Source organism: Anoplopoma fimbria, chromosome 14, assembly GCF_027596085.1.
Source record: "Anoplopoma fimbria isolate UVic2021 breed Golden Eagle Sablefish chromosome 14, Afim_UVic_2022, whole genome shotgun sequence".
In the NCBI taxonomy this organism is placed as follows: domain Eukaryota; kingdom Metazoa; phylum Chordata; class Actinopteri; order Perciformes; family Anoplopomatidae; genus Anoplopoma; species Anoplopoma fimbria.
Window position 1 is genome coordinate 16,388,499 of NC_072462.1, and position 13,422 is coordinate 16,401,920.

Here is a 13,422-nt window from a genome sequence, read left to right on the forward strand (position 1 = left end):
ATGTGAGATTGCTAAATTATGGTTTGTGATTACTTTTGCATTAGCAAAATATGGAAAAAAGTATTGTTTGGTAAACTTATTAAATATCCCCTGTTTTGAGTAGCCCTTGAACTTCTCACGGGTGGCGAGGTGTCAATGTGTTATCAGCCAATCAGAGATGAGTTCGTAGCCCGGGTTCTTGAAGGGGGAGGGACTAAAGAGTCCCAGTAACAGACTGAGAGCAGGAGAAACACGTGGCGTACAGAGACGCTGTTGCAAGTTCTGAAATATGTTCATAAATCTTCATAAATCTTCAAAGTCAAGAGCTGAGACTTTTATCTCAGTTAGTAACCTGTTAAAATGGAGATGTGCGCCGTGTGTTGGGGCTGTTTTCACACAGTAATTCTACTAAACTGGCGCCATAATCACGTGTTGCTAATTAAAGTTCGTTAGCTAAGGGAACCTGCAGGAAATCCTTTCGCCACCGAGTTTCTGAGTGAGTAATGTACATTTTTTATACTTCTAGGAAAGTTTTTTAATCAAAAAACTGGCCATTATGAGTCTTGTAAAGGAAGAATTTGTGGCAGAGCCTGGATTGTAATAGATGTACTTAAGGGGAAATGCTACAGGTGGATAAGATAAGAACATGTTACTTATATATATATATATATATATATATATATATTATATATATATATATATATATATATATATCGTAAAACTTCCTCAGTGGATTTTACTTTAAGAAAATAATATTTTGTATTTTTGAAAAAAAAGATTTTATATTGTGTTTTCTAAGATGTGTAAATATGCAAATTAGGTATGATCCTATTACATGTGTTTTTTGCATAATAAGGTTCAAATATGAACCTTTGATAAAGCCACATTCAAGGTTCTTGTCATTTTGTTGACATATTTGTTTTTTACAGTTGGAATTTTGAAACTCCTTTTAATCACTCAATAAATCATAAAATACAAGAGCCTTAAAAAAATAGACTTCCATCATGTCTTAGAAATTGAATGTAATATAACTCGGGGTATGAATGAAGGGTAAAAACCTTCTGGAAACCAGTGGCGGATTGTCTAAGGGGCAGGGATAAAAAAAATACAAAAAAGGCCCCAGCTGAATGCAGAAAGTACACTAGAGGGCACTTTTAATGCACTGGAAGGGTAAGTCCTAGAGGAAACCTCATGTTTCATCTATCATAGTGGCATACAAGAGGGCACTTTTGCTGCGCTTTGCTGGACCATGGGGGAACATGAGTCCACCAGTGGATATCACCATGAAACTTCCCCAGTTGATTACTTGCATCAAACAAATCTTTTTTGTTTACAAGTTTTCTGAAGTCGCCTCAAAGCAAAAGGAGCCTGGGTTAAATTCCCCGGCTAGACGGGCCTTCTGTGTGGAGTTTACATGTTCTCTATGTGTCAGCGTGGGTTCTCTCCGGGTTCTCCGGCTTCCTCCCACAGTCCAAAGACATGCAGCTTAGGTTAATTGATGACTCTAAATTGCCCGTAGGTGTGAATGGTCGTCTGTCTATTTATATGTCAGCCCTGCAATAGTCTGGCCACCTGTCCAGGGTTTACCCTGCCTTCGCCCAACGTCAGCTTGCAAGGATGAGCAGTTAAATATACTGGGTGGATGGAAGTTTTTTCAAATGTTATGTTTAAATATGAAAATGACAAATTATCTAATGCTAACTTTATGTGAATTGAGGAGATGTGTACCTATTTAAATGGAAAAGTGTAGTAAGATAAACACCTTAATTTGTGTTTTAGAGGTTTTATTTCCACTGGTCTGAAAGAAGACTAATGCATATAAAACAATGTTTTGCCTTTTAGTGTATCGCCTTAATAAAATGCCTAGGGAGTTTGATTTAATAAGAAAATGATTCATGAGGATGCTTCGATCTTCAGGGCTTTCTGTCTCTAGCTAACATTTAAGCTACACCATTGTTGAAGCGACTGTTGCATTCCTTTGACTTGACAGTAGCTGGAGTCTTGACCTATTCTTTGTTTGCATGGCTTTAATTATCTTCTCTTATGTCTCATCTTACCTCCTACGTATGTCAGCTGCCAGAGGGTTGAGTGTACAAGAAGCATCAGGAAGGTTATTTCTGTTGCCATGGTAATATTTGCAGTCTTGTGTTGATTCTTATTAGAATGAAAAATATATATTTATAATGCTTTTAAAGTGGATATGAACAAACTTCCTGTGTGTCCTTGTGTTCAGTAAATAACTTCACTATTGATTTGATCTGTTTGTTTGCTGTCTCATTTATCACATCCCCTCTGGCGTTTATCAAGGATTTCCTGCACGCCCAAAACTAATAACAACTTTTTTAATCAAGCGTACAGACAAATAAAAATAAACCCCTTCTGGCTGTGACGCTTTCTTCACATTATCAAGAATAGTTGGTGGAGAAAGTGGTTTCTCTGGTCGTCCTGTTAAACGTTATTTTTTTATTATGGTCTTTTTAAGTGATTTTTGTCTTGGCTCACGTTTTATTGTACACAATGAAAAAACTAATCCTCTTTGTGGCTAATGAATTCATGCCAAGCATTCAAATACATGAAGATTTGTAAAAATAAATATTTATATTGAACATGCAGAAGCATATTTTTTGAATGATGTATCAATATATAATGTCGTCTAAGGATGTAAGGATTTTTTGTAAAAAACGAATGTATCACTGGGACGATGTTTAATAAATTAACACTTTTCTGGGATCAACTTCAGTTCTTTGCCTTTAAAACGTCTGAATGCTCTGAAGTGACTAAATGAGGCTTTCAGCAGATGGCCACAGAAGGTGGCAGCCCCTCAAAGACATAAATGGAGGCATTCAATTTTACTGTCTAATGGCATAACTGGTGAGCAACTGTTCTGATGGGGTTTTAGTGATGTTTCATCTTCCTGTTGGTGCCACACAGTGTAAGTGGAGAGCCTGCAGTGAGCTGCTGTATTTTGCTGTAAAGACTGAACTGGTTTTGTATAACAGTATGCAGAACAAGCCAGCTTCATTCGTCATACTTATGTTGCCCAAGGGCAGTGGAAGAAAATATTCTACATCACAAATGGTTTTAATCAGAAACAAAATTGTAAGGGGAAAAAAAAGACATTGAGGTCTGTACTTTCTCACAAACAAAAGATGCTGATAGATTCTCCCAGCTGCTTTGAGCAAACTTCATGTAGTTATTTTGGCTCCACCTAGTGGTCTCCTTGAGTGCAACCACAGCAGAATATTTCCCAGGCTTATTGCTCTGAGATGGAGGACTTTCAGTTTGTATGAGCTATGGGACATTCTCCTTAACTTGATTAGAACACATTTTACTGCCTCCCAAATCAAGCTTGCATCTCGTTAATGTAATTGAGTCAAATGACAGAGGGCTGACTCAACAAATGAGTAATCGCTACCAATTAAACAAATGCACTTCACTGACTGGACAGTGATGAAAATGTTGCGCAGTAGCCGGACGACTGTAATCTTTTATGTTCTTAGAGATGTGAGAAGCATAAATATCTCCTAATACCCTTAATTAATCCCCAACACAAGATCAATGACAAAAACAGATGTGTAAAAGGTCACTAGTCTTTGGTTTAATTGGTGTTAAAGATCAAACAGTAAAACAAGGCACATTCAATCAGTGAAATGTGAAGGCCGTGGAAGAAGAGGGTAAAAAAAGGAAGTCTTCAACAGAATAATAGCTCATAATGTGGAATAAAGACAGCTGGAAGTTGCTCTGATGTTTCTTTTTTTTTTTTTTTTTTTCTCCTCCACAAAGCTCCAGCAGGATTTTGCGGTAGTCACCAGATGTGTCTCCCTACGCAGTGAGAAAAAGATCTGTGAGACTTCAAAGGACCAGTGTAGGGAATAACTACAATCAGTCTCACTTTTCCAAAATGACAAAGACTGATTCAGATTTCAAAACATAAAAAAATATATATATACATAATACAAATGATATGACTTAAGGTAATTATCTGAATTGAAGGAGGTAATACATTAAAGTCAGTTCAAAACTACATTAAGGCAATACATTAAGTTAGAATCGCAATTATTATAATATCACAGCTGATGTATTGCAGTGTTTTTGCTGACTAGAGTATTTCCCATCCCCAGTTGTTTAGTGCCTTACCTTGATGAAGGAGTAGAGAGTCTTGCCATACATCTTCAGGAACTGCACCTTAATGTCCAACATGTCAATCTCCACCCTCGCAACCATTATTCTGATGAGGACACTATCTGTAGTGCCCAGCCCCTGACAAAGAGAAAAAAATGTTCATATGGCGCCAGAGTGTATAGATAGATATAGGTATATAGATAGATTTCATTTGTGTAGTAACTTCACGTTTCAGTATAGTAGCTCCATTAGAAGCATGAAATATTTACCTTCATTGATTTGTATAATCGCTCTGCAAAGAACGCCGGCTTGTTCCTTATGCATTTCACTATGAAGCAAAAACAAACCTCAGCACATTAATACAATAAACTCAGCGGTGCAAGTGTGTAAGCTCTGTTTTAAAAGTGGCTTCTATCTTGACACACGAAGGGTATACTGAACAGGTGTGGACAAAGCTGAAAACATTTGTTTCTTGTGGCTGGAGATTCCTAATTTTCTCGATTTTGGTGATATCTTAGTGTATATATAATATACAGTGTTTTCTGCCTAGAAAGTTTGAGTTATGATTTCTGGCTTTTTCTTTATCTGTTCTCATTTGACCTTGAATGTTAACAGCTTTCACAACAGGGGTGAGTCTTTATAAATTGGCAATTGATGTCAGATTAGAAAACAAACCTATGGCCAGAAAGACGTCCTCCAGACATCCAGACATCTCCCTCTTAATGCTGTCCTCGATGTCTCTCCCAGAAATCTTCTGATACTCCTCAAACACTGAAGGAAGTAAACAACAGTCACAAACTGATTTTTCATTGTCAAACTCATAACGACACACACTTCATGAATGAAGATTAAAGCAATTAAACAGAAAAAAAATGAGTGTTCTTGCAAGGTTTTAAAAAAAAAAAGGGAAACCGGCTATAAATAGGTGACAGACTCCTTTCCCATGGTGAGAATACCATGCTGTTGCACTAGACTTCCTTTTTTTTCTTTTTTCTTCCTGCTGTGTCACATTCAACGCAGGTTGCTTCTTTCATACTCTAAAACCAGAGTTAGTGAACAGTGGAAAGACTTACAGAGACGGTTTTAAGGATTTGTGTTTCTGTCGGGTTTGAATGAATGAAGTGTGTTTAACGACTATCAGTGAGGTAAAATGTCTGACTGGAGTCTGGTGGCTTTAGGGAGAGTATATTCATTGCTTGTGTTTTAATAATTGTCTGAATTTCTGTTGATTTATTATTACATATATTCACACATGTGCGTCACATAGCGTCGCACTGAAAAACGGCAGAAAACTAGCGCGTCCTCCCGTTTCTCATGTTTCCATCACTTTCGATCAGAGCTGCAGCTGATCAATACCCGTGACTATTTCAGTGTCATTCGTCTTGGGAATGAAGGCCAATTGATGCCTTTTTGTCACTGAAGGGGGTATTAATGGTTTTTTGTCCATTGTGTTTTCTCCTAAAAGTGCCACAAAGGGTCAGTAAAATCCCAAGATTCTACTACTTGACTTCTGTAGCCAGTTTAAGTAAAAGCTAGTATTTCCACTTACAAACACAAAGATATGAAGCGTGTCGATTTTAACATGTTTGTGAATGTGCTGTAAGAATACCTCGTAGCAGATGCTTCTGGTTCCTCACACAAAGCACCGTGAGGAATTTAACCTCGTCCGTGCCCCATCGCGCCTCACCAGCCTCATAGATGTCCTATAGATCACAAACGTTAACAAACTAGGACTCATGATTAAAACACAGACTTTCACCTAAAGAACCTGAACTCTTGCCTTGGCATCTAGAACGGCCTGGGCCTCGTCCACTTTGTCGCTTTCGTCCCGTCCAGCCTGCAATGCAGATAACCCCGCAGGTTAAAAGGAAACCAGTGTAAGATTGCACAACATTGGAGAAGAGAAAAAAAGAAGAAATACATTTTGTTTTTATGTCGCAGAAGCAACTTTTGCTTCCCTCTCATAAAAAAAATAAAAACTGGTTAAAATGTTTTGACCCCAACTTCCTACTGTCATTTTGCTCAAGGAAGTGAATACTTATACTTCTGTTTTACTATTTTCTTTTTTTTTTTTTTTTTTTTTTTTTTTTTTTTACCGGAACTACATTTTTTATCTAATTTAATTTACAATTTATAGAATGCACTTCTTTGTGATGCCTAATAATGTTTCTTTAAAACATTCCCTTTGGCCCAGGCTAGAAGTGGTCATGGACTAATGTTTGCTCACCGTCAGCAAAGAGACCAAAACCCTCTGGAACATTCCTGATGTGTCTCCACACACCTCGTCCTCCAAGCTTTTTCCATGTTCTGCCGTGAAAAGAAATAAAAATATTGAGCATATCATCAAAAACTTGTTGAATTCAAATCACAATGGAGCAAAAAATTAATAAAAAATGTATACAAACTGACATAACGAGCCACCGCGTACTATATAGCTTTCTATTAGATTAGTAAAAATAATGAGGTTTGAAATCAAATATTTACAACTGAATACAGTATAATAAATAACTGGGTTGCGCTCTATTTTTTTTTTTATAAAAGTAGTATAAAATAGCACATACCACAAAGCGACCCAAAACCGTCATTGTAACCACATAAGAACATATACGCAAACAACAAACTGCCACAGTTAGAGCAGCAATGGCTTTTATGAATAATTTATGCCATCCACTGTTTTCTGATAACGGATTTCATTGCATCTCCAAACAAAGAACAGAGGCCCAGTCACTGATACACAATATCCAATATCATTCACAACCCATAGGCACCAAAGGAGTCACCGGGGCATCCCATGACCTGATGTCACAAATTCTGTTCACAGAAGTGACACACTTACCTTTCTTAAAGAGCGCATTGATGGCTATTATTTCAGAATTTGTCCTTGAAGCCAGAATATCGGTGAGAGCGGCCTCTTCAGTTCCAGCCCCCTGTCAGTGAATGGATTTGGATATGCAGACATGAGATGGGTGTGATGCTTTTCACTAAATATGAGAAGTGTATTAATTCAAGGAAATGTAGCTCTATATATTTTATAAAAGTCAAAAACAAACAAAAAGACCCTAACTTCCCTGCTTTGTTTGTGGCTGTGAACCTCAATTACATGTACTGAAGACGTGTAACTAATACACTTATTATAAAGTCTTAATAATTATCTAAAAACAGCTTGGCATTGTATATTTTAGTGAACGTTACTCAAACAGGAGTAAATTGTGTATTTGTAGGGGACTACTTTCAGTTGCGGATAAATACACAATTGACGCACTGATGCATGATTGACTGAATGAAAATTATTGATTGGTTAAAAATAAACCACACTGCCCGGGTTCATTGTAATGACGGAACATGTCACTGAGTGCAACAGTGTGTCTGATTGATGTGTTTTTAAACGACAACGAAGCTCTACGGCACGGAGAAATAACATAAACCAGGCTTTGGACCGTACACAGATAATAGTTGATGAATTTACATTGGCTTTGGTGTTTTTCATGGGGTTTGTTGACAATATGATCAATACAGACTTATCATACGATCCTGAACTCTGACCTTCATTGCACTTCTCAGCTCGTAGGCGTCATACACCGGAGCCAGCATCAGCAGACCGAGAACGACACTCCTGAAGTTCCCACTCAGCTCCGAGGACAGATCGTCAGCCAGGTCCTGCGGGAGGACGGGAGCAGATGGATAAACAGGGAGAAAAAAAACAAACAGCCCACAAGTCGTTCAAAGTACTTCAGTAATTTAAATCAAGTGGGGCATCTGCTACGAGAGCTAATTATCTTCACAATTAAATCAGTAAATCTTAGCTTTATGTTCTGGTTTTGTGCTGCCAGCGTGGACATGAGACATGGCTTCACACATTCCAGCTACAGGACTTGTGTCTCCACTAGAGGGTGTGGTTCCTGGACACATTTTTTTGTGAAGCTGTTACACACAACTCGCCTGTGTGACCACATGTGGGCGTCATCATGTGCTACATGACTCACTCTTTCTGCCTGCGAGGATTCCTCTAACAATCTTTGCTTTTTTTTTTTTTTAGCTGCAGCTCCCTTCTGTGGAACTTTCAGATAACTTTATCGACCCCTAAACTGGACACAGCACAGCAGGCTGGTTGTTATCTCGTTATGTCAATATAATAAAACATCCAACTTCCCTTTTAGTTAATATATTGATCCATATAATCATAAAACAAAGGGTCTTTTGGAAGCATACATCTGTGGGTTTACTGTAGGGTTTATTTATTTTTTTTAAATGGTAGGGAAAATGTTCCTTTCCTACAGAAGAAAAGGCCCTCTCTGTCCTTGTCTCTGTTTACAGGGGGTACTCACTTCTGCTTTACAGTTAATGATTAACTTGCACTTTGTTAGCACAGGAACCTCAAATGAAAGACTGATGAGTGTGTTCACAATGGAATAAGAGGAAAAGAGATGACACATCCACTGCTGCTGCCAATAGTCTCCATCGAGGCTGCTTTTTTAAATTCTTCTGGTGCTCCAGCTGCCTTTGATTTGCTTCCTCAGCTTCATGCATGTTGACAGACGTTGAAAAAGCGCGTTCACAGAGAAACGTTGTGTGCTGCCTTTGACTCTCACCTTCCCCACTGCCTGTTTGTAGGCCTCTTTGATGCGCTGCCTCTGGGCAACAGTACGGTGTGCAAAGATCTTGATGATGGTTTCCTCATTAGTGCCTGCAAGAAATAATACGATACAGCATCTTATAACCTTAACCGATATTCATCTTAAATAACTATATATTCATATTCTTTGAGCTAAAATTGAGAACAAGAGTTCAGCCCCAATGTGAAGGACATAAAATGAGGCACCAGCACTGCAACCCTGGAGATAATCCTAACACACAGTTGTTTGTCTGCCTCAACATGGAGACCATCTGCTTTCAATAGAACTCAAACTACAGTCATGGGGCGATGATTACGCTAGCTAACGCTAACGCTAACAGCATCAACATGCCAGGCTTTAAATTGGCAGATGGACAAAGGAGTGGCATTGTTATGTGCGCCTGAATGTTTGTTAAGGTTGTTTCTCTTTGAGCGGTGCATACCTGCCAGCATGGTTTCAGGAGAGGGAAACCCATAATAAGATTAATTTACTATCACTTCCTGCATGATCAGCAAAGTCTAGATTAATATTCCCTCCAAATCAGGAGTGAAGAAGAAGCTTTATAACACTGCGTGCAGAGGTGAGGCAAAGTACAAGGACGCTCTCAGCCGATTGGGCTATGGAAATAGAAACTTTAAAGCTGCCATGACAACACACTGTATTTAGTTTTTAAACTTTCCTGGAGAGGAAGAGAGAGACCAAAGAAGAGAATAATTTTCCTCATGGACGCTCAGTCTTAATGACACAGTCAGAGCGAGCGATGGTTTCTGGTTGACAGTGGCTGGATCACTCACCAGTTCCCTTCATGGCTTCTCTAAGACTCTGCACATCTGCATCGGCGTTAAAACCAGCCGCCTCAGTCACTGTTCCACGGTTTCCAATCTGATCATAATTGACAAAAATTACAAATGGTTATTTATTAAACGGAAATGAAATAAAACACACGAGTCTTAACTTCCCCCATCACTAAAAAAAATTTAAAAAGTGTTCCCTTTATCGATGCTTTCACTTCGGTGTTTGACCCTCGCTGTGCATTATGATGTACGTGTTGGACACTAGAAGGACGTTTTCACACGTTTCACCTTTTGCTTGTGCAACTTTCAGTTCAAGGTTTAGGGATTTGCAACGTTCATTGCACATCGCTGTATTTTAAAGTGAAGTAAGGGACATCTTGTGTCAAGCAGTTCAACTTTTGAAATGAAAGCTTTCAGGAGTATTTTTGTCAAAGAACATTTCAGACAAAAAATTATTATATAATGAATGTCCTTAAACGTTTGGAGGGGATCATTCATAAGTCAGAAAGAGATATATTTTATCATTTAAAAAATGCAGGACACAATTTAAGAGCCGTGAAATGTCTTTTTGAGTCATTCATCGCCGACTAACTATTCATCTATGAGGAGAATCATTTCCACAGCGAGAATGGTCAGTTTGATTGAATATCAAAAATGCCAAAAGGATTTTGTACACTGCTTTGTGACTTTTTGCAATGATTCAATTGGCTTAACTGCTGACAATTGCATTGGACTCCAGGGTTGTATTAAGAGTAACGTCAAGAAAAAAATGCAAACTTAAAAATAATATTGATTATAATTTCATAACAAAATTTGCTTCTATGTTTAGTTTAAAACAAATGTGATAATAAAGTGAAGACTTTTATCACCAGTTACAGTAGCTAATGTGAATTACAACTACTATATAACAACGGCACTATAATAAAAGATGAAAAATGATATTATTAAATTGATGCCCAGGCAAATTCAAAACCAAGCTCAACAAAAACAGTCTGTTGTGCGGTGGTCAGTCTCTGCTGGTGATGCAAATGAATGTAAATGTAGTAGTATAATGCTAATGTATTACATGACTGTTGCCTGTTCAGGTTATATTGAACATCAGCTATGGGACGGACTTACCGCTGCCATTGTAGAAGGAATGAGGATTTCCAAACTGGAGTTGCAGAAAGCTAAAAAAAATAAAAAATCAATAAATAATGTTAGTTTTCTCACTCGCTCAAGGATCCGTTTATAACACAAAAAATAACTAATCCACTGCTGCATCAGGTTTTAGGGGCAGTTAACTGTTAAACTTTCATGTGGCCCTCATTGACCTCTGATCAATATTGTATGCAGTTCATCATCTGAGAGAGGGTTTCCGTCACACACTTCTGGTCATGGGCTCTCTTGTGTCCCAGGAGCTAATCTCATTTAACTGCTATTTGTTTGGACACACCTGTAATTACTCCGCTGAGAGCAACCGTGGTGGAGTTTCACTCCTACTCATTTTGCTGCTGGTGGGGAACAACTTAACCTCTGAAGTTGTTATCATATATCTGTCAAAATCCATTAAGTAATTGAGAAGACTCGTTTGGTTTACAATACTTCTGCAGAAAGTGCATGCACACGATATTTGTATTTACATTGATAAGACTTCCCTCCATTTCCACTCAAGCAAAATTAAGTTTTCAGACAAAACCAGGATTCCTGTTGAGACCCTTAACACTCAAACATAGTCACCTAACGCTGTGTGAAGGTCAACAGCCTGACCCCAGTGGTTTGTGGTGTAAATACAGAGCAGGTGACTCCTACAAACTCTTCACACCATGTGTAAATGAACACAAAGGATCCTGTTTCTAAAGCACACATGATGTAAATATTATGAAATCCTCTTCTGCATAAACAAAGTGATGGCTGGTCCTCAGGTGAGTAGCTCCACGTGTAAACCACATCAGTGTGTTGCAACTCACTTTAATTAAGTAAATGTACATTATGTGTGTGAAGGCCATTTAAGTTCCCCTGTAAAGGTTTTTTTTTTTTTGCCCATGAGTGGGGATAAATCTCAAATACAATGTTTATTGGTTTATTTACTGTATTTTATTTGTATTCTATGACGTCAGGAGGGTCATTGTATGTTGAGCAATACTCGGAAAAAAAGAAAGAAAGAGTAGTCAACTGTATCCTACGTTAAACGCGAAAGACTGAAAAGGCTTTACCATTGAATTGTTTCCAAAGTTTTTTTTTCCAAAATGATAGAATATAAAATGATCTTTTAAAACACTACACTTTGACTTTAGAATAGGTTAGTTAAGATTATTAAAATGCTAAGAAAGAGTCGCATCCAAAGTGATTCAGGAAGCGGAGCTCCTGAACCGTTGACTTGGCATGGAGTTGTTGGGCACACCCTGCAGACGGAGGATTAACCGCCTCAGCCCTGTTCTGCCCAATCAATAACCCAAAACACCAAGACAATCATGAACGACCGACCGCTGAGCAGCATCTTACCCGTTCTTACCCGTGCCAAAGACGAATTCTCCGCGTGAAGCCCGTCAAAAAGGTTAAAGCGTCAAAGTACCAGCAGACCAAGAGCTTATAACTCCCAGCTGCCTTCACGTCCCTCCCACTTTCATGTAAATTGTCGGACAGGTTCCTCCTTTCACGCTGCATTCACGGAATATGGAAGCTACAAATACTAAAAGGAAAATATTTCACATTTTACTTCACTACAATTATTTGACAGCTTTAGTTACTTTACAAATTAAACAAGATTAATGCAGGAATGTGAGAGTTTGCTGCTTGTAGTTATTTCTTATTGTTTTTTTTAATCCTTTTGCATTTTATTACATTACATTACAGTCATTTAGCAGACGCTTTTATCCAAAGCGACTTACAGTCAGTAGTATATTACATATCATTCACCCATTCACACACTGATGACAGGCTACCATGCAAGGTGCCACCATCAGACTCTAACTAACATTCATGCAACATCCAGTCCACACCGATGGCAAGCCTTCAGGAGCAACTTGGGGTTAAGTGTCTTGCCCAAGGACACATCGACTGCCGAAGCCGGGTATTGAACCACCGACCCTCTGATTGGAGAACAACCTTGCTCTCCACTACGCCACAGCCGCCCATTTATATATATTGATTCTACAAAATGAGCATTGTGAAGGTGTCACTTTGGAGTGCAGGGAGCACTCCTGAGGACCTTTTTCAACTCTGTGGTGGCATCAGCCATTTTTTATGCAGTGGTCTCGACATCTCAACAGCCGACAAGAAGAGACTGAACAAGCTTGTCAGGAAGGCCAGCAGTGTGCTGGGGTGTCCACTGGATACGGTGGAGGTGGTGGGAGACAGGAGGGTGATGGCCAAGCTGTCATCCCTGATGGACAACACCTCCCACCCCATGCAGGACACCCTGGCGGCTCTGTGCAGCTCCTTCACCCACCGGCTGCTTCACCCCCGGTGTGTGAAGGAGAGGTACCGCAGGTCCTTCCTTCCTGCTGCTGTCAGGCTGCACAACCAGCTCTGCTCCCAGCAGACCACATGACACATGACAATAAAACCTGTGCAATACAATACACTGTGCAATAATAGTTATAATAGTTTTTCTGTCTGTAAATATAATATTTTCAGTTATTGTTGTTTTTCCACTGTTTCTTATTGCTTATTTATAATACTTGTTTTTTTATTTCATTTTTTATTTTTATCTTGTCTTTCTTTTACTATGTCTCTTGTGTGCACTTTACTCTGCTGCGGGACTAATAAAGGATTATCTTATCTTATCTCATTCAATGGTTTTTCTTTATTTTTATTTTTTTACATTGTAGATTAATATTGAAGAAATCTAAACTATGAAGGAACACATATGGAATTATGTGGTAAACAAACAAATGCTCAACAAACCAGAATATGTTTTATATTTTAGATTC

The 13,422-nt window shown here is 38.6% G+C and overlaps 2 protein-coding genes across 4 annotated transcripts in view; one reads left to right on the plus strand and one right to left on the minus strand.

Annotated features, from left to right (window-relative positions):
• Nucleotides 1–233: 233 nt before the first annotated feature.
• LOC129102751 (AP2-associated protein kinase 1-like) overlaps nt 234–13,422 on the plus strand; it is a 37,171-nt gene continuing 23,982 nt past the window's right edge. For both annotated transcript variants that reach the window (XM_054613015.1, XM_054613016.1), the window contains exon 1: nt 234–475. The gene's annotated coding sequence lies outside the window, so the exon portion shown is untranslated. The remainder of the gene's footprint in view (nt 476–13,422) is intronic.
• Nucleotides 3,552–12,105, minus strand: anxa4 (annexin A4). Of its 2 annotated transcripts, none has more exons than XM_054613022.1 (13): nt 12,003–12,105; nt 10,628–10,677; nt 9,509–9,596; nt 8,691–8,785; nt 7,645–7,758; nt 6,938–7,028; nt 6,329–6,408; nt 5,882–5,938; nt 5,711–5,804; nt 4,777–4,872; nt 4,371–4,429; nt 4,117–4,239; nt 3,552–3,801 (listed from the first exon to the last, which is right to left on the minus strand). In XM_054613022.1, exons 2-13 carry the CDS (start codon nt 10,634–10,636, stop codon nt 3,622–3,624), a joined length of 1,086 nt encoding a protein of 361 aa, XP_054468997.1. In that variant the 5' UTR covers nt 10,637–10,677; nt 12,003–12,105; the 3' UTR covers nt 3,552–3,621. The 2 variants fall into 2 exon arrangements, with proteins under 2 accessions (XP_054468997.1, XP_054468996.1); XM_054613021.1 differs by having other exon boundaries at nt 11,993–12,105.

What these genes read in the sequence shown, in the direction of transcription:
- anxa4 (XM_054613022.1), bottom strand. An exon ending in AGAAGCCATGAAGGGAACTG is followed by an intron (nt 8,786 to 9,508) that starts GTGAGTGATCCA and finishes TATTTCTTGCAG; the next exon opens with GCACTAATGAGGAAACCATC. An exon ending in GGACGTCTTTCTGGCCATAG is followed by an intron (nt 4,430 to 4,776) that starts GTTTGTTTTCTA and finishes TTTGCTTCATAG; the next exon opens with TGAAATGCATAAGGAACAAG.